Here is a 23,521-nt window from a genome sequence, read left to right on the forward strand (position 1 = left end):
TTGTATTTAAATTTTAAGGCCATACATTGAATTAGTTTTTTATACTGTTTTTAATTTGTGTTATATGTATTTTTTGTATTTTATTGGCTGTGAACCGCCCTGAGTCCTTCGGGAGAAGGGTGGTATACAAATTTAATAAAATAAATAAATAAATAAATAAATAATTCTGGCCAAACCTCTTTTATTTAAATGACTGTGAATTACTGTCATTCACAGTCCACAAGGTTTTGGCAAACAGTCTTTCAGAGGAATGTTTATCAACACCCACCGTATCTCACTTGGAACGCTGCCAGAGAACCAATTTCCAAACGCAGGGCAAGGCCAAACTTGGCACAGATTCTATCAGAGACACGAACAGAACTTTCCAATCTTAAATTGATCAAATGAACTAATTGCTTCCTGCAAAAACCCATATCCCGTTCGCTCCTCTTTTATGTCCTATGGAAGGGCCAATTATCTCCAAGGTGTGGCCTTACTCCTGAGTCGACCCTGCTTTCTTAATCGTTCTTGTCTTCTGGCAGCTCTGTGCATGCGCACACTGGGAATGGGCTCCAGCTCTTCCTCTGCCTCGCTGTTGTCTAGCTCCCACTCTGCCTCCAACGCAGAGCCCTCATCTGAGCTTTCCCCAGCCCCCAGGACTGGCCCAAGTTCCTCCCCAACCTCCTCACTGTCCGACTCTGCTGCCAGCTTCACTGGCTGCCAGCAAGCCACAAAACTTAACAACTGCATTACTAATTTAACAACTGCGGTGTTTCACTTAACAACTGGGGTAAGAGAAGGAGCAAAACTCACTTCACAAATGTCTTATTTAACAGCAGAAATTTGGGGCTCACTTGAAGTCGTAAGTCAAGGACTACCTATATTATGTGATGTGTTCCATGTTAGAGAGTCATCCAGCCTTCTTTGCCTTTGTTGTGCTTGGTGCAGGTTTGTCATCAATATCTGTTTTTCTTTTTGCCCGCCATAGGCCAATGAGGTAACCGACAGTGCGTATATGGGCTCAGAGAGCACCTACAGCGAGTGTGAGACTTTCACGGATGAGGACACCAGCACGCTGGTCCATCACGAGATGCACGACGAAGTCGAGACGGACAGTGCGGTCGATTCTACGGTGCATTCAGAATTCATGGAGCCAGAGGAAACGGAGAATGGGTATTTATTTACTTATTTAAAACATTTATATAGTCACCCATCTTTCAGCCAACTCTGGGCAGCTCTCAAAAGTTTTTTAAAAATATATAGGTAAAGGTAAAGGTTCCCCTTGCACATATACGCTAGTCGTTCCCAACTCTAGGGGGCGGTGCTCATCTCCGTTTCAAAGCCGAAGAAGCCAGCGCTGTCCGAAGACGTCTCCATGGTCATGTGGCCGGCATGACTCAATGCCAAAGGCACATGGAATGCTGTTACCTTCCCACCAAAGGTGGTTCCTATTTTTCTACTTGCATTTTTTATGTGCTTTCGAACTGCTAGGTTGGCAGAAGCTGGGACAAGTAACGGGAGCTCACCCCGTTACGCAGCACTAGGGATTTGAACCACTGAACTGCCGACCTTTCGATCGACAAGCTCAGCGTCTTAGCCACTGGTATATATAAAACTAAAAATAAATTTCCTGACCGTGAGAACAATGAGTCAGTGGTAGGGCTTCCGTCTAGAAATTGTGGGTGCTCTTCAACACTGGAGGTTTTCAAGGAGAGATTGGACAGAATAATATAAGATCTCCTGCTTGAACAGGGGATTAGACTAGAAAACCCCCCAAGGTTCCTTCCAGCTCTATTATTCTGTATTCTATATTTTGAAACTATAAAACTCAACTGATTAAAGCAGGGGTCTCCAAACTTGGCAACTTTAAGACTTGTGGACTTCAACTCCCAGAATTCCTCAGCCAGCTTTGCTTTGCTAGTTGAGGAATTCTGGGAGTTGAAGTCCAGAAGTCTTAAAGTTGCCAAGTTTGGAGATCCTTGGATTAAAGCATTGTGGACTACAAGGTATAGGTGGGTAGGTGTTGTTTCTTTTCTTCTCCTTCCCATCCAGTAGTTGGCTTTTGGGGGGCAACTTTAATTTCAAAGACATAATCTAGTATTTATGGCCTTCGGCAGTGTTCCAGGGTCATACCATCCTGTGGCATGTTGCAAAATTGGGCCAGTCACACAGGTGACCTGATTTACAACCTATGATGTTCAGGCTCCATTAGGGTTGTAACTTCAAGGACTTGTACTTTCAGATTTGCAAGATTCTATCCATGCAGCTTTACAATTAAGGAAAACTAACTTGATCTGGGTTGTAATTCCTATCTGGTTTAGCCTGCCTAGGCCCAAAAAACCCTTTGGACATTACAGCACTTTGACTCTCTGAGGAGTCCCCTCGGGAGGCACCATATTTTGGTTTTATATTTTCAAATTATACATTTACACATTTGAAAGATTCCCATCTTTCCCTTTCGCTTCACAACAAGCCTGTGAGCTAGGTTGGGTGGAGAGACGGGGCAGGTCCAAAGGTCTTCAAGGAACTTGAGTGTGCAGCAGCTGCCAATAAAGCCAACACAGTTCTAGGCTGCATAAACTGAGGGATAGAATCAAGATCACGTGAAGTGTTAATGCCACTTTATAATATATATATATAATATAAATATATATTATATATAATATAATATAATGTCTTGGTAAGGTCACACTTGGAATACTGCATTCAGTTTTGGTCGCCATGATGTAAAAAAGATATTGAGACTCTAGAAAGAGTGTAGAAAAGATTAACAAAGACGATTAGGGGACTGGAGGCTAAAACATATGAAGAACGGTTGCAGGAACTGGGTATGTCTAATCCAGAAAGAAAGCAGAAATAATTCTAACAGATTTACTTGTAGATAGGTGAGGCATGATAGCAGGACTAGGGGGAGGCATGATAGCAGTGTTCCAACATCTCAGGGGCTGCCACAAAGAAGAGGGAGTCAAACTATTCTCCAAAGCACCTGAGGGCAGGACAAGAAACAATGGGTGGAAACTAATCAAGGAGAGAAGCAACTTAGAACTAAGGAGAAATTTCCTGACAGAACAATGAATCAGTGGAACAACTTGCCTCCAGAAGTTGTGAATGCTCCAACACTGGAAGTTTTTAAGAAGATGTTGGGATAACTATTTGTCTGAAGTGGTGTAGGGTTTCCTGCCTGAGCAGGGGGTTGGACTAGAAGACCTCCAAGGTCCCTTCCAACTCTGTTATTCTGTATAACACTTCCATGGTTGAAGGTTCTTCTTCCTACCGATTGCACCATCCCCTCCGTCCCCCCCACCCCACATGGCCTGGCCTGCTGCCTTTCGAGGATTCAGAGGAACCTCCAGAAGCCAAGAGGGATTTTTCTTATTGGTTGCCCAGCAGGATTAAGTTGCTGCTGATTCCTTTTACTTGCCTCGCTCAGCCCATAATCGGCTTTATTGCGGGTGGCCTTGTCCAGCGGCTGCCAACTTTGGATCTGTTGTAGATCTTCCTCTTGGGAAGATACGGCTTTGGGCTCACTAGCCTGGAAGTACGGATGCTCTTCTGGGGATGTTGGTATTGTATGTGTGTGTGGTGGGGGGAGCTGGATTTGACCTTTGGGAAGCTAAGATGGGGAGGGGGTGTCAACAGCTGAAAGCTGCTTTTGCCTTTGGGTGCCTCTGGTTCCTGCAAGATCCATGTGTGATGAGTATTGTTGTTTTTCCAATGCAAGGAAGAAACGCATCGGAAGACAGGGAGAGACAGAGACAGAGAGAGAAAGAGAGTGTGTGTGTGTGTGTGTGAGAGAGAGAGAGAGACAGACAGACAGACAGAGAGTGTGAGTGAGAGAGAAAGAGACAGAGAGAAAAAGACAGAGAGAGAGACAGAGTGAGTGAGTGAGAGAGAGACAGACAGGCAGACAGAGAGATAGAGAGAGAGTAAGTGAGAGTGACAGAGAGAGACAGAGAGACAGAGAGACAGAGTGAGTGAGAGATACAGAGATACAGAGAGAAGATAGGATAAAAGATAATACCTACATTTATTGCTAACTGGAAACCCCTTTATGGACTTTTTGCATAAAACGGAAAATAGCCGGGATTTATAATCTGTGGTTTTGACCCTTAGATAAAATAGGTGATAAAAAGCAGGGAGTCCAGGGGTGACTTTAGAGAAAGGGAGTAAATCTACGATGGCCCTTGTAAGGAAAAAAAAAAGTTGGAAGCCTGTTCTTTAGATCTTTTTCCTTTATTTATCTGTCAACTTTTTCCTTTTTTCCCATTTTGCACTTTAGTTTTTTCTTTATGCCTGCCTTTTTTGTTTTTTTTTCCTTTCTTACTCTAGTTTTGTTTGTTTGCATTCATTTTTGCTCTTGCTTTTAAAACTTTCGGTTAGATCAGCCAAGAGAGAGGTGGGTGCGCATCCGATCAGAATGGGCCAGAATTGGGGGGCAGAGAAGCAAAGAGATGGCGGGAAGGTGGCAAAGCTTGAATCTGTTAATTTTCTGTGCCCTGCCTCCCTCCGAATGAAGGGGGCTAGGAGGTTGTGGAGTGTCAGGATGCTAAACTGGGTTTGTCGTGTCCCACTCCTCCGCTGACGGCCGGGTCAGGGAAATCCGAATCAGGTGTGCCTCTGCAGCTCTGCCCAAAGTCCTAGCAAAGTCCTCAGAGCAGGCAGGAGACCAGAAAGTGACTTCAGCAAGATATGTTTAGACTTTGCCTGACTCAGAGACTGCCAGAAAGCAGATCCTTTATATAGGCCATGGGGTGTGGCTCCATGGCTCAGCACTCATTAAGGCCTGCCCCTCCCTTCCTTCTGTTGCCTCCGCCTATCCAATCTTCTGATGCGAGGGTCACTCCAATCAGCTGTTGGAATTAAACTTTCCTCAGGCTCACATGCTGTGGAGGAGGGGGAGGGGTCTAGCTGCTCCGTTTGCCTGGGCATGGAGCCAGGGCTGGGGCCGGGGGGTGCTCCCTCCTCTGCAGCCTGCTTGGGCATGGAGCCAGGGCTGGGGCCGGGAGGACATTCTTCAGCGTTCGGAAGCAGATAAGCAGACCCCGGCTGCGGTGAGAGCGGGCAAGACACAACAGGGTTGTTGGGATTGGTGGTCAATGCCCTACAGGTATTAGGGTACACTAGGAGTTCAGGGCAGTATAGTTTGCAGGATCCGCAGAGCTAGAATAATTCCTCTGATCCTTAGGAGGGCTGGAAAAGCTCCTTGGAAATATTAACTTTTTATGGATTTCTTGATTTTGTTTCGCTTCCCGCCGTGATTGTTTTTATTAATAGGCTTTTTCCTCCTCCTGTTTCCCCCACAACATCAACCTTGAGAGGTGGGCTGAGAAAGAGCGGCTGGCCTAAAGTCAGCTAGCTGATTTTCATGCCTAAAGCAGAACTAGAACTCACAATCTCATAGTGATTGGCCCAAAGTCACCCAGCTGGTTTTCATGCGTAAATCGGGACTAGAACTCACAGTCTCCTGGTGATTGGCCCAGGGTCATCCAGCTAGCCTAAGGCAGGACTGAAATTCACATTTTCCTGCTTTTTAGCTTTTTAACCCTAATGCTATAGAGCACTGCACACCAGAACAACTAGACACAAGAACAGTTTTTTCCCAAAGGCTATCACTCTGCTAAACAAATAATTCCCTCAACACTGTCAGACTATTTACTAAATCTGCACTACTATTAATCTTCTCATCGTTCCCATCACCCATCCCCTTCCGCTTATGACTGTAATTTTGTTGCTTGAATCCTTACGATTTATATTAATATTGTTTGTTTCCTGGTTGCTTATTTGTACCTTATGACTATTATTAAGTGTTGTGCCTTATGATTCTTGAATAGAATAGAAAAGACAAATTCCTATTTTAGTTGTCTCTTGTACCTACAGGCAACAGACTGCTGTCTATCCTTCAGGAAGGTATTAAACAATCTTGCAGGGTTTTGTTGTTGTTTTTTGCAAAGATTTTTTTTTCCTTTAATGGGTGAACTTTCTCTGTGGTAACTCCCCCCCCTTTTTTTTCCTAAAAAAGTTTTATTTTTACAATCATATCAAACAGCTCATCCAATGTACAGTTATATACAATTAGTCGGGCTTGCCCAGTCACCACCCCCCTTTTTAACACTCTTCCCTCTTCTACCTTCTTTTACTTTCCAGACCTTCCTCTCCTTCTCTTATCTACATCCTCTCCTCCCTCCACCCTACACCTTCTTTCTCCCTCTTCTACCCCTCTTCCTTCCTCTTCTCCTCTTTCCTACCTCCTACTCTCTCTTTCTCCTCCCACCGTTCTAAAATGGTAACTGGGCAGACCCGACCCTACATTAATTATATTTATACATCTTCAATAATCCCTGTACATTAACCATCACTCCATCCTCTCCCCTCAACCCCAATTCCCTCCCCTTATCCCCACCCCCACCCCGACTTAGACTGGAAGTCCCTTAATAGACTTTTTGCAACAGGAAACAGGAAAAAAAAAAGAGCTTGTGATTTATGGTTCTGATGAACAGGGGGAGAAAAAGGATAATAGGTTTTGTAACCTTCGAGCGAATCTATGGCGAATCTATGGCATGCGTGCCACAGGTGGCTCATGGAGCCATCTCTGTGGGCACGGAAGCCGTCGTCCTAGGTCAGTATGCGCTAGTATGCAGATTTTTGGGTCTCTGCCACGCATGTGGGAGACACACGTGCATACATGGGGTGGGTGGGCACGGGGGACTCACACATGCGTGCGATGTGATTCCCGTAGCCTGTTTTTGGTCCCAGGAGGCTTCAGGGAGGCCTGCTAGGCCCCAATTTTTTTTTTATTTGCATTTATATCCCGCCCTTCTCCGAAGACTCAGGGCGGCTTACACTATGTCAAGCAATAGTCTTCATCCATTTGTATATTATATACAAAGTCAACTTATTGCCCCCAACAATCTGGGTCCTCATTTTACCTACCTTATAAAGGATGGAAGGCTGAGTCAACCTTCTTCCCTCCCTCTCTCTCTCTTTCTCCCTCTCCCAACTTCTCTCTTTCTCCCTCCCTCCTCTCTCTTTCCCCCTTCTTATTATTTATTTTATTTATTTGCATTTATATCCCGCCCTTCTCCGAAGGCTTACACTATGTCAAGCAATAGTCTTCATCCATTTGTATATTATATACAAAGTCAACTTATTGCCCGCAACAATCTGGGTCCTCATTTTACCTACCTTATAAAGGATGGAAGTTTGAGTCAACCTTGGGCCTGGTGGGACTAGAACCTGCAGTAATTGCAGGTAGCTGCTGTTAATAACAGACTGCATTAGCAGTCTGAGCCACCAGAGGCCCATGAGCCCAAAATGAGGTGCGGAGGTGGGGTTCGCATGCTCATGCACGGGGGGAGCGTAGGGGGTCACACGCGCATGCACAGGGCACACGGGGGGATTGTTGCATCATGGGGGTGGGCTTGCATGCAGGCAGTCGTGCGCACACACGCATTTTTGGCACCTGAGGGAAAAAAGGCTAGCCATCACTGCCTTAGAAGAAGAGGTAATTTTTTAAAAATTGCACTTATATTTGCTGCAAAGAAAAATGAGAAGCGCCTTCTTTCTATTTTTTTTTTTTTTTTTTTTTGGAGCCTTTAGTCCTTTTCTTTTCTCTTTCTCTGTTTCCCCTTTATATTAGTTCGTGTTAGTTTTCACTTTTTTTAAAAAAAACTTTGAATAAAAAACTTACATAAAAAAAAAAAAGTAAAGACAAATAAAAGCTGTCTGTGTAAGAAAAAGTCCCGGAAGAGGAATCGATTGGAGAAGCTTTGGGTTCTGAAGGAGGTTTGAAGCTTTTTGTAGCTTCGGTTGAAATTACTCCTTTGAGTAATTTCAACGTTGAGAAAATACTCCTTTGAGAGTGACTGGAGGGGCCTCTAAGCCCTGCAAAATAAAGAATTTAAAATAAAAGCAAACCAGCGTGTGGACTTTCGTGTTCCTTCAGCAATGCAGTGATGGATGAAACTTTTGTGGAAAAGAGTTGGCAGGAGGGCATCCAGGGGTGGGCTTCTGGGGGTTCGCAGGGGTTCGAGAGAACCTCTAGCTAAGATTCTGTGCAGTTCAGAGAACCCCCAAATCCCACTCCTGGCTGGCCCTGCCTACCCTGCCTCGTCCCTCCCAGCTCAATGGCTTAATGACACTGGAGATGATCTCAAGTCCAGTGGTTCGAGCCCTACCACTGTATGGCAGCGTGAGCTCCCGTCACTTGCCTCAGCTTCTGTCCACTTAACTGTTCAATGCAAGTAGATAGATAGGTACCACTTTGGTGGTGTGGTGAGCTGGTGCTCTGTGCAGGCAGTCAGATGCCTACTGGCTCTGAACCTTCCTTGTTACGGTGCCCATTCGAGGCAGCTCCAGGAAGGGAGAGGGCCTTGGGTGACACTCCAGGAAGAGCCACTTGTCTTCCTTTCTGGTGTGAAACCAACTCACCTTCCTTTGGCGCACCTTGGGAAGCGCGCATGCATGTCCTACAACACGGCTGGTACCTTGGCAAGCCAAACTACTACTCTGCAATAGCACTGTGATCTCCTGGCTATTGTAACAATGCCATACAACAAAACAAAAATAATAGCTGCAAAGGCATTTGTGCAAGACAAGTTTCCCCTGTTTGGCTCCACCATTCTCTTGGGCACATGATTTCTATCATGCCCAATTTGAAGACCAAAGATACATGCCACCGCACTGCCCCTTCCGAGCTCGGTAGACAGCAAGTGGCATTCTAACATCAGATGTCAAAATAAGAAGGAATATTGTACTTATCGATAAAGGAGAATATATGTTACTCGGGGTTGATCTGTGGGGTCCCCGGTGCTCTCTGAGCTTGGTGGGTTTTTTTCCAGACGTTTCATTACCAAACTAGGTAACATCTTCAGTGTTAGCGGTGGCAGCAGTGTATCTGCAGTCTGTGACAAATGAGCTTTGGAAATGTCCTGGTTCCAGATCTCTCACATTACATTATCCCTTTTGTTTCCTACAGTTTTTTTCTAGCCATCCATCTGGCCTTGACTATTTCCTCCTTCCTTAAACATTTTTCCCCCCTTATGATTAGAAATTCTTTTGTTTGTTGATGTCCAGGAAATATTTCCTGATAACTCTTGTTTTGACAGTTCACTAAATATTCTTTGCTGAGTCAGGAATTCTTGTTAACGCAGGAAAATGCTTTTCGTCTCTCGATCCAATCAAATTTAATCTGCCTCTCTACATCAAAAAGTAACACTTCCTAAATTATAGTATAGGCATATTGCTGATTATTGTATAATCAATAGGCTTGTCTTAGAAGAAGGAATCAATCCAATATAACGATGATGTTTTTATCGCTCAATTTTAGAATAGAATAGAATAGAATAGAATTTTTATTGGCCAAGTGTGATTGGACACACAAGGAATTTGTCTTGGTGCATACGCTCTCGGTGTACATAAAAGAAAAGATACGTTCATCAAGGTACAACATTTACAACACAATTGATGGTCAATATATCAATATCAATCAATATAAATCATAAGGATTGCCAGCAACAAGTTATAGTCATACAGTCATAAGTGGAAAGAGATTGGTGGTGGGAACTATGAAACGATTAATAGTAGTGCAGATTCAGTAAATAGTTTGACAGTGTTGATGGAATTAACAATACAGTACAAAGAAGAGGCAAACATTTTTGATTGCTGCTCTTTGAAAATTCAATTTCTATCTAGGAATCTATTGGAAATATTGAAGATATCCAAGTAACAATGTAATATACGTGCCCGCTAAGGAAATATTTTGCTTTGTTGTGGTAATTTTGTGGTTGATATATAGTAGCTGGAAATATTTAGTTTTGTAAATATTTCTTCTATCTTTTTGTTATTTTGCCCCGATGTAAGATAACTGTAAACGTGACTTTGCAATATTGTTTTCATTGTCTGCCAGTGTTGATCATTTGATCTCTGGATTCTGAAATATTTTTGCAATCTTTTTCCCTGGGAAATCTGCTGCCCCTGGGATTTGCCACATCTACAGAAATTACTCTTTTTAATGACCATTGTTGATCACACAGCCAGCCAGATGTTTAGACTAGATTTGGCATTTTTATCCACCCGCTGATTTCTTCTCAAGGACCTGAGATAGTCAGATGTTGCTCTTTGATGGTGTTAAAAGTATTGTCGCAGGATGCTCCAAGTAAAGCTGCCTTTTGCAATTGACTGATGGGGATATTGTCAATGCCGAGGGTGCTCAAGGGCTGCTCCAGATGTTTTGGGATTGCAGCAGGGGTGGGTTCTACTTAACTTTACTATCGGTTCGCAACGGGATCGCGCATGCACAGATTGCCTATGATGACATCGGTGGGCGGAGACTCCTGCCATTTTACTACTGGTTCTATAGAACTGGTCTGAACTGGGGGCAACCCACCACTGGATTGCACCCAAGGCGCCTATTACTATTGGTGCTATCTCGGCTTTCTTTTGCCACTGTTGTTCTACTTCTATTTGTGAGTCTTTGTATTCTGTGATTTTTTTTCTCCAGTTCTTTCCTTTCTATTCTGCCATTTCCAAGTATCATCATGTCCGCTATCCAGATTCTTTTTTGTCATATCAACAATTGTTAACTCTCTGTCTTCTTCTTCTTCTTCTTCCTCCTCCTCCTCCTCCTCCTCCTCTTCTTCTTCTTCCTCCTCCTCCTCCTCTTCTTAAACTTAAAACCTATTTATTCCGTATGGCTGGACTAGCTTGATTTTTACCTTTAAATTTTAATAGAATTTGATGGGTTTTTAAATTTTGTAATTTTATGGGGGTGTATGTTATTTTAATATTTGGGCAAATTTAAATCAGTTTTTTAAGGGTTGTTTTATTTATTGTGTATATCTGTATTTTATCTGCCTGTTCACCGCCCTGAGTCCTTCGGGAGAAGGGCGGTATACAAATTAAAATATTCATTCATTCATTCATTCATTCATTCATTCATTCATATTCATATTCATTCATTCTTCTTCTTCTTTTTCTTCTTCCTCTTCCTCCTCCTCCTCCTCGATTATTGAAGTCCATTACATATATGACAAATGTGCAGTGTGCGGAGTATATACTGGAAACTTAATGTGCCACAAAGCAGTTCTATACAAGGTGTCGTTTTTTAAAGACCAAATATTAATTCTCTCTCCTCTTTCAAACCACAAATAACTATTATGTCACAGGGGGTTTTCAGTTTACTCTACATTTTATTTGGAGGAGTTTTATTGGTTTGTTTTTATCTGTATCTTCGGGTAATGATCTCATCCGTTCTGGATGGAACTTTTTAATCAGCATTGTGAGAATGGGAAGATGTTGGAATTTGTATCTCATTCTCCACATTTCCGGAGGATAACAAGACCATTTTGACTGTTAATGTAAAAATAATGCAGACATTAACAAGTTGGACTTACAGATAAAGTAGTTTCCTGTTTTTGAATGGAGTAAAACTCAGAACCATACAGCCTCAGGCACGGAGGCATTTTTTTTAAAAAAAAATCATTCTTAATTTGAATTAGAAAAACTTTTGGAAAAGTTTTCGTGTACATCTAGAGTTGATTCTACTATGAAAAAAAAATCCCTACAGCTCCCTTAAAGAATTCTGCATCCTTTATCCCTTCGGCATCCCAACAAAATGGTCAATCGTTTTCTTGGCACAGAATTGAGTTAGTTTGACTTGTTCAGTGACTTGTCCTTGGACTTCCCAGAGATGGTGAAGAATTTTCTGATCTCCTCATTGAATAGGATAGGCTAAACACTCCCACCCACCCATCCACTCATTCACACATATTCAAACACACAGACACACAAACACACAAATCACAGTTCCTGAATGATGGGGTCTAGTCTTTTTGCCTAATCCTTTTTTTGATCTAGATCAGCGGTCACCAATTGGTGGTCCATGGGCCACCGGCGGTCCGTGAGAAAATTTTGGTGGTCCACAGAAAAAAATATCTTTGCATTAATTGCTTCGCCAAAGCAATTAATCCCACTCGCTGATGGGATGGGGTCCTTCAGGCACTTAGCTTGGCTGCCTATTTAGTAGCTCCAGCCCCTCTCTCCCTCCCTGGGAGTCCAGGTGCTTCAATGAGTGGCGCACAAAACTTCGATGGGCTCCTGGAGAGACAGAGTTTGCAGGGGGATGATCTAGCACCCAGGCTGGCTACAAGACAAATGTTCATTCTTGGCTCTATTTGAGATTCCTAGGTACAATGGACAGCAAAGCTAGGGTTGACTGTGGGCGCTTCTCTCTGTTAACAGGTGGCCAAGCTAAGTGCCAGAAGGACCCCATCCCGTCACTAATTCAGATTAGTGGTCTGCAGGATTTAAAAATTTGAATTTAATGGTCCCTGAGGTCCGAAAAGTTGGTAGCCCCTGATCTAGTTTACACAAGTTTTAGTGTTAATTCCAAGCGAAAACCTAACTCAGGCTGCCCCAACGTGTTACAATACTATCCCCCAAAATATCAAAATAGTCAATCAAATGCATGCATTTTTTTTTTTTTACAATAGATGGAAACCAGGCAAGGCACATTAGTGAAATTGAAATGTTATTCGGTATCCGGATAAGGATATTCATGTGGCACAATTTTTCAAGGGAAAAGGGCAAACCTTATGAGTAATTCTCCTCCTTACAAAAATAGACTTGATAGCAACGCACATCCAGAGGTGATATCTTGAAGAAACAGCAGTAGAGTGGTGAAGATTGAAAAAATCTGGGCCAGAAGTTTTTCCTAATAGCAAGCCATCAATTTATGAATCTAAAGTGATCCAACTCCTTCATTTTGATCTTGTTAATTTGTGTTTTTTTAAACACATTCAGGCATTTAACGGATATTATTTGGATTTCTTTGGGACAAATTTTCTTCTATGCAAAGATGGAGTTCCAGTCTGGGTATTAATAGACAGCTATGTCCTAGCTCTGGTATATAATCCGTTGATGGTCATGCACAATCAAACCATCATGTTCTATGCTTCTAAAAAGGTAGCAGGTTATTCTGTCCTTGATTTAACAGCAAGCAGAGACAACAGTAACCAGAAATGATGCTGGCAAACTTTTCCGTGACAGATAAAAAGACTTAGAGATGAGAGTTACGTTGAAGAACATCAAAAGAAGCTACTTGGAAGATGGCCAACAACTCTTGTCCATGGCCAAAATTAGGACCAGAAACAACAGATATAAGTTTCAGCTACTTAGATTTTTGCTTAAACATAAGAAAATACTTCCTGCTAGTAAGACCTTCTCCACCATGGAACAGTCTAACTTATGGAAGGTATGGATTTTCCATCTCTGGAGGTTTTGAAGAAGAGGATGGACATTCATTCCTTGTGGATGGTTGAACTGAATTTGCTGCACATGTTTTCCAACACCATGGTTCTATGATGCAGACATGGTGGCGCAGTGGTTAGAGTGCAGTACTGCAGGCTAGTCTGATGACTGCTGGCTGACTGCAGTTTGGCAGTTCGAATCTCACTAGGCTCAAGGTTGACTCAGCCTTCCATCGTTCCAAGGTGGGTAAAATGAGGACCCAAAATTGTTGGGGGCCATAGGCTGACTCTGTAAACTGCTTAGAGAGGGCTGTAAAGCACTGTGAAGCAGTATATATGTCTAAGTGCTGCTGCAATGGCTATTCCTTCCTTCCTTCCCTCCCTCCTTCCTTCCTTCCTTCCATGCACAGTGGTTAGAATGCAGTATTGCAGGCTGATTCTGCCCACTGTCAGCAGTTCGATCCTGACAGGCTTGACTCAAAGTTGACTCAGCCTTCCATCCTTCCAAGGTGGGTAAAATGAGGACCCAGATTGTTTGGGGCAAGAGGCTGACTCTGTAAACTACTTAGAGAGGGCTGTAAAACACTGTGAAGCAGTATATAAGTGCTATTCTACTGCTATTCACCAGATAAAGTATCCCGAACCTTAAAACCATCTGCTTAGCATCACACAACATCCATTGCCAAATTGTTTGGGTTCCGCATACACTGTGAATCAGTAAATAATGACTTAAGGCTTGGTGTGGTGTGGTGTATGAAACCAGCCAGTTGTGACGTAGGCAGTAAAGCAATTGTTTTGTGTGGTCTCTCAACCCATAAGAGGAAAGTATTTTGTTTCCCTAGGAAGTTCTGTGAAAAACTTGCTGCTTTGCCCGTGCACAAACACCACAAACTACTTGCTATTCAGGAAGATTTATATCTGGTTTTTTTTCTATAGCCCAGGGCTGTCTCCTTTGACTGGCACCAGAAAGGCAGGCTGCTCCATTATTTATTTTTTAAGTCCTTTTAATGTAGTAAATGCCGGGAATCAAACCTGAGGCTTTGTGCCACGTTCAGCTGATCTGCTGCTTGCAAAATGCTCCTGCCCTGATAAAAAGAAGCGCTTTAAAGCACATTTCAACTGTAAGATACAACAACGTGTACATGAAAGCGGTGAGAATTCAGCCCACATGATGTTACAGTGTGGAACGACGTACAAATTCTGGTGGCTGTGTATTTCTAGAGCTTCTTTTGTTTGTAGAAAGAAAATGCTGGAGGTGAGAACCAAGAACCTCTGGATCCAAAGGGAATGTCCTCCTTTAAGCATTAGATTAGATCTGGTCACATCAAATGCACTGCACTGTTTTGTATTTTTCTTTTAATATGATTTCATGTCTTTGTTGGTTGTGGCCCAGGTGCCTCCTCTAGACTATAACTAGCATTTTGCTTCCAAGGTGACACTGCTCTTACACACTGAGCCCCAGATTGTTCTGGAATGGTCTTTTCCAAAGTGTTCCCTCTAGAACAGGGGTCTCCAAACTTGGTCCCTTTAAGACTTGTGGACTTCAACTCCCAGAGTTCCTCAGCCAGCATTTTTTTTTTTTACCTTTAAAAGAAAAAAAGCCTCTGATGATCAGGCAACTCAGCTGGGATTGCCAGAGCCTTTTAAAAGCATTTTTTTACAATCTCTTCAGCCGTTGTAAAAAATGCTTTTAAAAGGTTCTGACGATCCCAGCTGAGCCGTGTGATCGTCAGAGGCTTTTTTTCTACTTTTAAAAGCATTTTTTTCGGCCGAAGGAAAAATGCTTTTAAAAGGTTCTGACGATCCCAGCTGAGCCGTGTGATCGTCAGAGGCTTTTTTTCTACTTTTAAAAGCATTTTTTTCGGCCGAAGAAAAAATGCTTTTAAAAGTAAAAAAAGGGAAAAAAACTCTGATGATTGCGCGGCTCAGCTGGGCATGGGGGTGGGGGCAGGAATTTTTGCTACCGGTTCTTCAAACTACCTGCTGCCATTGCTACCGAATCGGGCGATCCAGTCCGAACAGGGAGCATTTCATCCCTGCCTCTTTGATGCTTTGATCCTTCTTTTTCTCCCAACAGATCCCACCCTCACGACTTGTCCTTGACCGCCGATGTCAACAGCCACTCCATCGTCACTGTAATCAGTGGAGAGGAGCAGTTTGAGGACTACGGAGAAGGGAATGAGGGGGAACTTTTCTCGGACAGCTTGTGCAATGGAGAGAGCGGCTTCAGTAGCTCCTCTTTCCTTTCTCCCAGGTATTTATTAGTGCGTACGCAGGAGGCAGTGACTCTCAGGATTGCTTTCAGGTCCAGTTAGGGTGGGGGTGTTGTTGTTTTTTGACACACTCGCACGTCACAGGAAGCCCAAGGAAGGCTTTTTAGGAATAAGCAAGAAAGATGCCTAGTATCTTTGTGTTTATGGTTACATATTGCCTGTGCTTGTGACGTTTTTCTTAGGCAGAGAGAGAAAGAGAGAGAGAGAGAGAGATGCTCAGGGAAGCTTGTTTGCATGATTTCTGTTCAGAATCTGAAACGGCCCCGGAGAAGGTGGGATAATCTGGATTAGCACAGCCTGGGGAAAATCCTGTTTTGATTTTTTAATCCTTCTCACTCCTGGGCTATATAATCCGGCTGCAGTTACAGCCAAGAAAGAAACCTTGAATGATCTCCTGGACTATATAGTACCTCATGTGTGTGTGTGTGTGTGTTAGATCAGTAGTTCTCAGCCTTTACTTCACCACAGAACCCCTTTAAATGCCTTTTTGTGACCATGGACCACCGAGACTTAACTCAAGATTTAAATCGTAACATTCCTTCAAGCCTTCGCAGTCCCGTGATGACATGGTGGAGCCCCCGGGGGGGTGGGTCCAGGGACCACAGGTTGAGAACCATCTGTTTAGATACCTCATCAACTTTCTCTTGGTCTTGAGGTGGATCAGGAAATACACGAAATAACCGATGGAGGCTTTCAACTATCTCAATGCCTCCAACGGGAAACAGTAATTCAGAATCTTAACTTTTAAAACATAATAGTCCTAGAGAAGCAACTGTGTGATTAAACTGAGAAGACTCGGAAGAGCCAAACTCAGCCTTGGAGACCTCTCCGCATCTTCGTGGCATCAAGGCATCGGAAAGAAGCAACAAAGATGATAAGGGGTCTGGAGACTAAACCAGGGATCTCCAACCTTGGCAACTTTAAGCCTGGAGGACTTCAACTCCCAGCTTTGCTGGCTGGGGAATTCTGGGAGTTGAAGTCTTCCAGGCTTAAAAGTTGCTAAGGTTGGAGACCCCTGGACTAAACCATATGATGAATGGTTAAGGGAACATTAGGTATGTCTAGTCTAATGATGCGAAAGATCAGGAGATGGGCAGAACACGTGATAACTGTCTTCCAGTACTTGAGGGGCTGCACAGAGAAGAGGAGGTTGACTTGTTCTCCAAAGCACCAGAGGGAAGGACAAGGAGCAATGGATGGAAGCTTGCTAAAGACAGATCCAGCTTAGAACTAAGGAGAAAATTTCCTAACAGTGAGAACAATTAATCAATGGAACAGCTTGCATCCAACAGTTTTGGGTGCTCCAGAATGATAGAAGGACGAGGGGGTGAAATGCTACCAGTTAGGACCGATTCTCCCGAACCGGTAGTAAAAAAAACGCTACCGGTTTGGGCGAACTGGTATTTCCGACGATCAGCTGGGCGACAATCAGCGTGTGACGTGTGATTTATATTAGATAGAATCGTTGGATTTCCTGCTTTCTAGCTAATCTAAATTGCGTGGTACAGCGGATTTCCCCCCCCCTCCGCTGTTCTACTTACCTTTGCAGACTCTGAAGGCTTCAAAATGTTCCTTTTTTAGTGCTGTGCCCGAAGTGAGCACTTGGTAGCAGACTCACAGAACCGGTAGCAGACTTCAGAGGAGTTCACCGCTGATAAGGAGCCCTGTCTTGGGCAAGGAGGTCAGACTAGAAGACTTCCAAGGTCCCTCCTCGCCCTCGGATTCTATGATTCTCAGAAAAAGGCTTGCTGAGAAATCGGGCCTTGACCGCAAACACTTTTCTCCCACTTGCAATGCCCATCACCAGATGACTTCGGTTTGAACCTACCCGTAGCTGGGAAAAATCCAGGGGGGAAGAAAGGAACCTCTTGATTTTTATACCAAAAGGTTGGGAGATAGGATTGGGGGGGGAAAAGGTGGGGGTTAGTGTTGCCGGGGGAGGAATGTCAAACATTTGGTCCCAAGGGTGTGAATCTCCTGTGGTTTGTGTGCATCTTATTTCTCTAGTTTCGTTTAGTGGAAGGAAGAGGGCTTTCTCTGGTGTTTGATTCCTTCACAAAACAATACGAATGAAGATCCCACGATGGATTTTTGTTTTTTGTTTTTCCAGCAGTTTGCCTGTTTCACTGCGTTTGTTTGATGACTGCGGCTTTCACAATTAACCTTTCTCCGACTAAGCCTGCTGGCTTCCAGAAGTTTTATTTCCCTAGAAGGGAATGTCAATCACAAGCCAGCTTCCCCACCCCGCCACCCACAAAAAAAAATATTAAATCTTTTCTGTTTGTTTATTTTTTTAATACTGTCAGTACCAGCCATATTGATATGCCCTGGTAAGACCATACTGCCTCCAGTTTTGGTCATCATGATATAAAAAGGATATTGAGACTCTGAAAAGGGAAGAACCGTTGCAGGAACTGGGTATGTCTAGTTTAATGAAAAGAAGGACCAGGGGAGACATGATAGCAGTCTTCCAATATCTCAGGGGCTGCCCCAAAGAAGAGGGAGTCAAGCTATTTTCCAAAGCACCTGAGGGCAGGACAAAAAGCAATGGGTGGAAACTAATCAAGGAGAGAAGCAACTTAAAACTAAAGAGAAATTTCCTGACAGTTAGAACAATTGATCAGTGGAACAACTTGACTCCAGAAGCTGTAAATGTTCCAACACTGGAAGTTTTTAAGAAGAGATTGGACAACCGCTTGTCTGAAATGGTGCAGGGTTTCCTGCTTGAGCAGGCAGTTGGTGTAGAAGACCTCCAAGTTCCCTTCTAACTCTGTTATTTTGTTATAGCAATAGCACCTAGATTTATATACTGCTTCACAGTGCTTTACAGCCCTCTCTAAGCGGTTTACAGAGTCAGCCTATTTGCCCCCAACAATCTGGGTCCTCATTTTACCCACCTCGGAAGGATGGAAGGCTGAGTCAACCTTGAGCCTGGTGAGATTCAAACTGCCAAATTACAGTCAGCCGGCAGTCAGCAGAAGTAGCCTGTAATACTGCACTCTAACCACTGCGCCACCGGGCTCATGTTATGTTTCATGACCCAACTAAGTAACGTCAGTGCTAACACTTGTTGGTTCATGAAATGTTGGCGAAAAAGCCCCCAGGCTCAAAGAGCACCAAAGACCCCTCATACATAACTTTTCAACCTTCTGTTTTTTTTGGGGAAAAAAAAAACTTCTGTAAGCCACCCAAGCTTGGCCTTGTACGTCATTTTTTTCTTTTTGCGTGTAAAAGACCTCACTTAACGTGTCGATGTGATTTCTCTAGCACCAACCCACTTGCCACGAAACTGCACAGCATTATCACTGACGAGGTGTTTGAGTTTTACTGTAGCCAGTGCCATAAACAAATCAACCGCCTCGAAGATCTTTCCTCCCGCCTCAGTGATCTTGAAATGAATAGGTAACCGGTTGGAGGCATGGCACTTCCTTTCTTAAAAGCATGAGCCGTGTGTGTGTGTGTGTTGTTGTTGTTGTTTTAAAATCAAGCATATGTCCTTGCTTTTCGATCTCTTAAAACAGCGGTTCTCAACCTGTGGGTCGCGACCCCATTGGGGGTCGAATGACGATTTGCCAGGGGTCGCCTAAGACCATCGGAAATATGGGAAGTATACTTGCGAGTCGAAGAATCGCACTCCAATGGTTGACTCCACAAGCCAGCTGCAGGCTCTTCAAATCGCTAGCCGAATTCGGCTTCAGGCGCGATGAATTAAAAAAGAGAGAAATCTTTGCTCTGATGTCTTCCTCTCAAGCCAGCTGCAATCGCTCCCAATCGCTAGCCTAACCTGGCTTCAGGCGCGACAAACTTAATAGGGGAGGAGTCTCCGCTTTAATGCCTCCGTCCTCAAGGCAATCACAAGCAGTTCAGATCGCTAGCCCATACGGCTTCAGGCGCGATAAATTCAAAATGAAAATAATTTTACGGTTGGGGTCGCCACATTGTGGGGAATTGTATTAAAGGGGTCGCAGCACTATAAAGGTTGAGAACCACTGTCTTAAAAGAAAAAAAAATATGAATTGTACGTCGGCAGACTTTCCTGAGCTGGCCTTGGACGTTCGTTCCTTCTCTTGTACCTAAAATCTAAAAGAAGACGGAAATCTTCATTTACATCAGGGGTGTCAGCTGGGGGCTGGAGGCATGCCAGGACATTCTTCTGCACTATCAGTCTCTGGCTGAGATAGCAGGAGATGGGAGGGGCCCGGCTGCGGAGAGGGGGGCGAGCGAGGCACAACAGCTACCCTGTATGGTGTAGCATGGTTGCTGGTGGAGGGAGTGGGTCATGTGAGCATTTTGTAACTTTGAAAGCTGGTGAAGATTGATGGGGAAGTTCTTGAATCTGCAAAATGTTGACGGTCTTTATTTTTGAGTGACGGTTCCTCATGTCCTTGAGGGAATGATTTGCTGGAGGTGGTCGCTTTCCCAGCAAGTCATCTTCTGATGGACCAGAACATCTAGAAGGACCTCAAGTTGAGGGAAGACTATGCCAGATAAAGAGTAAATGCCAAGGCTGTTGGCACTTTTGATGGTAGCCCAGCTCCTACAAGACATATCTCTGGAGCCCCTTTCCTTACGGCTTAATTTCCAGCCTTCAATTTATGGTGAACATTCATATTTGTAATTTACTTCGACGGTATTTCACAGGAAAATATATACCTTTGTGTATATTGCGAGTGTGGTTGTTTGGAATAACCCTGAAAGAACAAAATGTGATGTTCGATGAAGCGCCGAAGATGAAAAAATAAATCAGGGAAGGCCCTCTGGAAGCCATTGTGTGTGTTCAGAGAAACGTGTTGATGTTGTCCTGAGGGAGACTGGGGAGAAATTCAGACAATCCAGTGAAACGTCACTCAGTAATATAAATCCCAAGAGAAAGTGATACTAGAAACCTGTAGAAGCAGAGCTGGCTTTCTAGATGTTGGTGGAACATTCAGCTCTGGGTTCTGAAGCAACTCGGTCCAGGGACATCTGGGTCAGATGCTTTTGGCTTGTAATGGAGAGATGTATCCTTGAATGTAGATCTCGTATAGATAGCTCAGAAAGATTTAGCCACCAAACAGGACCAAGTGTGATGGAGACACCCAAAGACCTCCAGAATTGCATGAGACAGATGCAGCCATGTCTTTGTATAATAGTTCCTCTGATCTATTGAATCCCCCTCCCTTTTAAGACTATAGGGACACTATCCCAGACACCCTCCAAAGATTGCTGTGGAATTGTATTTCTTAAGGTTGTTGTTAGTCGTGAAGTCATGTCCGACCCATCGTGACCCCATGGACAATATTCCTCCAGGCCTACCATCCTTTGGAGTACATTTAAGCTCATACCGACTGCTTCAGTGACTCCATCCAGCCACCTCGTTCTCTGCCGTCCCCTTCTTCTTTTGCCCTCCATCGTTCCCAACATTAGGCTCTTCTCCAGGGAGTTCTTCCTTCTCATCAGGTGGCCAAAGGATTTGAATTTCCTCGTCAGGATCTGGCCTTCTAAAGAGCAGTCAGGGTTGATCTCCTCTAGGACTGACCGGTTGGATCGCCTTGCAGTCCAAGGGACTCGCAGGAGTCTTTTCCAGCACCAGAGTTCAAAGGCCTCCATTTTTTGGCGCTCAGCCTTCCTTATGGTCCAACTTTCACAGCCATCCATTGCAACTGGGAAAACCATAGCCTTGACTACATGCACTTTTGTTGGCAGGATGATGTCTCTGCTTTTTAATGTAGGAGAACATTAATAATATTACAGTTGGGGGAAGTAATTTTATTTGGCCGACGGTTTCGTGTTCAGTGAAACCTTGTTTTGTCTTCTTCCAACGAAATACCTGGATTATTGCCTCCTTGGCATGCCACTCAAAGAGAGATCTCGCCCTTAGCCAGGAGAAAGAGAGAAAAAAAACTTTGTTGGCTGGGGAATTCTGGGAGTTGAAGTCCCACCCGTCCAAAAGAGGTGGAGGTTGGGAAGAAACTGGTCTACAGGTTCCAGAGATGGTCAGCTGTGATGCTTCTCTGAGAAACTTGACAAGGTTGGCATGGCCAGAGGGCTAAAACGGAGGGACGGGCAATGCATGCAAGGTGGGGGTGATGTGTTTGTGTGCTGTGCTGCAAATTGTAAAGGATATGGCTCTGTCTTTGCTTGCTTCCTGTTTCACCGTGGCTCGCTGGTGTCAGCTTTCCTGACTTAGTTTTCCTGTTGTTTGTTTCCACAGCCCGAATAAGAGACTCTCCAGCAAAAAGGTAGCAAGGTAGGATGGATGTTTCTTTCCTTCTCTTCCCTTCTTTTGAAGTGATTTCCTTGTGCAGTTTCTTCTCGTGGGGGAGGGAGAAGGATGAGTTGTTACTTCCAATCTTCAGGGATGTTGTGGGATCAGATCGTTTCTTTCTCTGATCGATAAAGATCTCCAAAGGAGAGAGCCATTTGTCTTTCCCTGGTGGAGAAGTAGATGCTTCAGCCAGTTAGGGCCCTGCATAGCTAGCCCTGCCCTCGGGATTCTTCTTCTTTGAAATTGGACGGATAATATAAGGGTCAGCAGGCAACAGCAGCTAACCAGCCTCCTTTGGGCTTACAAGCTATTTAGCCCTACGTTTGTGTGGATGCTCAGTGGTTAAGAGGCTGAGCTTGTCGATCAAAAGGTCGGCAGTTCAGCGGTTCGAATCCCTAGCGCCGTATAACGGGATGAACTGTTACTTATCCCAGCTTCCGCCAACCTAGCAGTTCGAAAGGACATAAAAAAAATGCAAGTAGAAAAATAGGGACCACCTTTGGTGGGAAGGTAACAGCGTTCCGTGCGCCTTTGGCGTTGAGTCATGCCGGCCACATGACCATGGAGACGTCTTCGGACAGTGCTGGCTCTTCGGCTTGGAAACAGAGATGAGCACCGCCCCCCTAGAGTCAGGAACGGCTAGCACATATGTGCGAGGGAAAGCTTTACCCTTTTGTGTGAATGCATGGAAGGGAGACCCCCCCTAGAAAAAAACCCAAGTTTTGAGTGCTGAAATAGGAGGTAAAAGAAATATCTCCAAAGAAAATAAAAAATAGGGATGGGTGAGGTTTTGCTGGGGGAAAGAAGGGGGATACAGGGAGCCCTCAATTTACAATTTACAGTTCCTTTAGCGCAGTGTTTCTCAATTGTGACAACTTGAAGAGGTATGGACTTCAATTCCCAGAATTCCCCAGCCAGCACAGCTGGCTGGGGAATTCTGGGAGTTGAAGTCCACACCTCTTCAAGTTGTCACAATTGAGAAACTCTGCTTTAGCGACTGTTCAAAGTTACAGACACACTGAAAAAAGCGACATGGCCATATTTTATACTTAAGACCATTACAGCATCCTCCATGGTCACCTGGTTGAAATTCAGACACTTGGCAACTAGCATGTATTTATGGCAGTTGCAGTGTCCCGGGGTCATGTGATCACCTTTTATGATCTTCTGATAAGCGATGGAAAAGCCAGATTCACTTAACAACCGTATTATTAACGAGAATTGCAGCCATTCACTTAACAGCTGTGGCAAAAAAAAAGGTCCTAAAACGGGGCAAAAGTTACTTAACAAATCTCTGGCTTAACCACAAAAGCGCTGGGCTCAATTGTGGTCATAAGTTGAGGACTACCTGTACCAAACTTGGTTCTTAATCGCTTGAACACCTGTGTAGTGGTAAATTGTCTTACTAGTTAGCGGCTGATAAAAACGCCTGGCGCAAATGCCTGGTCATAAAACGGCAGACTTTGGACCGCAACACAGAAGCTGGGTGACGTGGTAGAGGTCCAGTTAACTTCCAGTCCTGGTCCCAGGAGAGCTATTTCACTATCTTGCTACATCTCAACCTACCCCGAATCCTTTTGGTTTATTGCTTTGGAGTGTGCAAGCTCTCCTTGGGTGAGGATGAAAAAGAAGAGAAGTGTGAAATTGAGACCTTGATCACCCCATATTCCAAAGAGCAAAAGTATTAAAAGGGTAAAGTTCTATCAATTTGTTCTTTTGCTTTAGAGAGAACCTAAAACAGAGCGGGTTGCTTTCGGAGCTTAGAAAAGGCCGCCAAA

The 23,521-nt window shown here is 44.0% G+C and overlaps 1 protein-coding gene across 4 annotated transcripts in view; it reads left to right on the forward strand.

The window, feature by feature from the left end:
- The window catches only part of RAB11FIP3 (RAB11 family interacting protein 3), an 88,128-nt gene that overhangs the window by 49,262 nt on the left and 15,345 nt on the right, over positions 1-23,521 (forward strand). For 2 of the 4 annotated variants that reach the window (XM_058156902.1, XM_058156903.1), the window contains exons 4-7: positions 968-1,152; positions 15,301-15,477; positions 18,764-18,898; positions 21,690-21,725. In XM_058156902.1, coding sequence (XP_058012885.1) covers positions 968-1,152; positions 15,301-15,477; positions 18,764-18,898; positions 21,690-21,725 — 533 coding nt within the window. The remainder of the gene's footprint in view (positions 1-967; positions 1,153-15,300; positions 15,478-18,763; positions 18,899-21,689; positions 21,726-23,521) is intronic. The other 2 variants (XM_058156904.1, XM_058156905.1) reach the window with 1 other exon arrangement.

This window comes from Ahaetulla prasina, chromosome 14 (assembly GCF_028640845.1).
Source record: "Ahaetulla prasina isolate Xishuangbanna chromosome 14, ASM2864084v1, whole genome shotgun sequence".
NCBI classification, from domain to species: domain Eukaryota; kingdom Metazoa; phylum Chordata; class Lepidosauria; order Squamata; family Colubridae; genus Ahaetulla; species Ahaetulla prasina.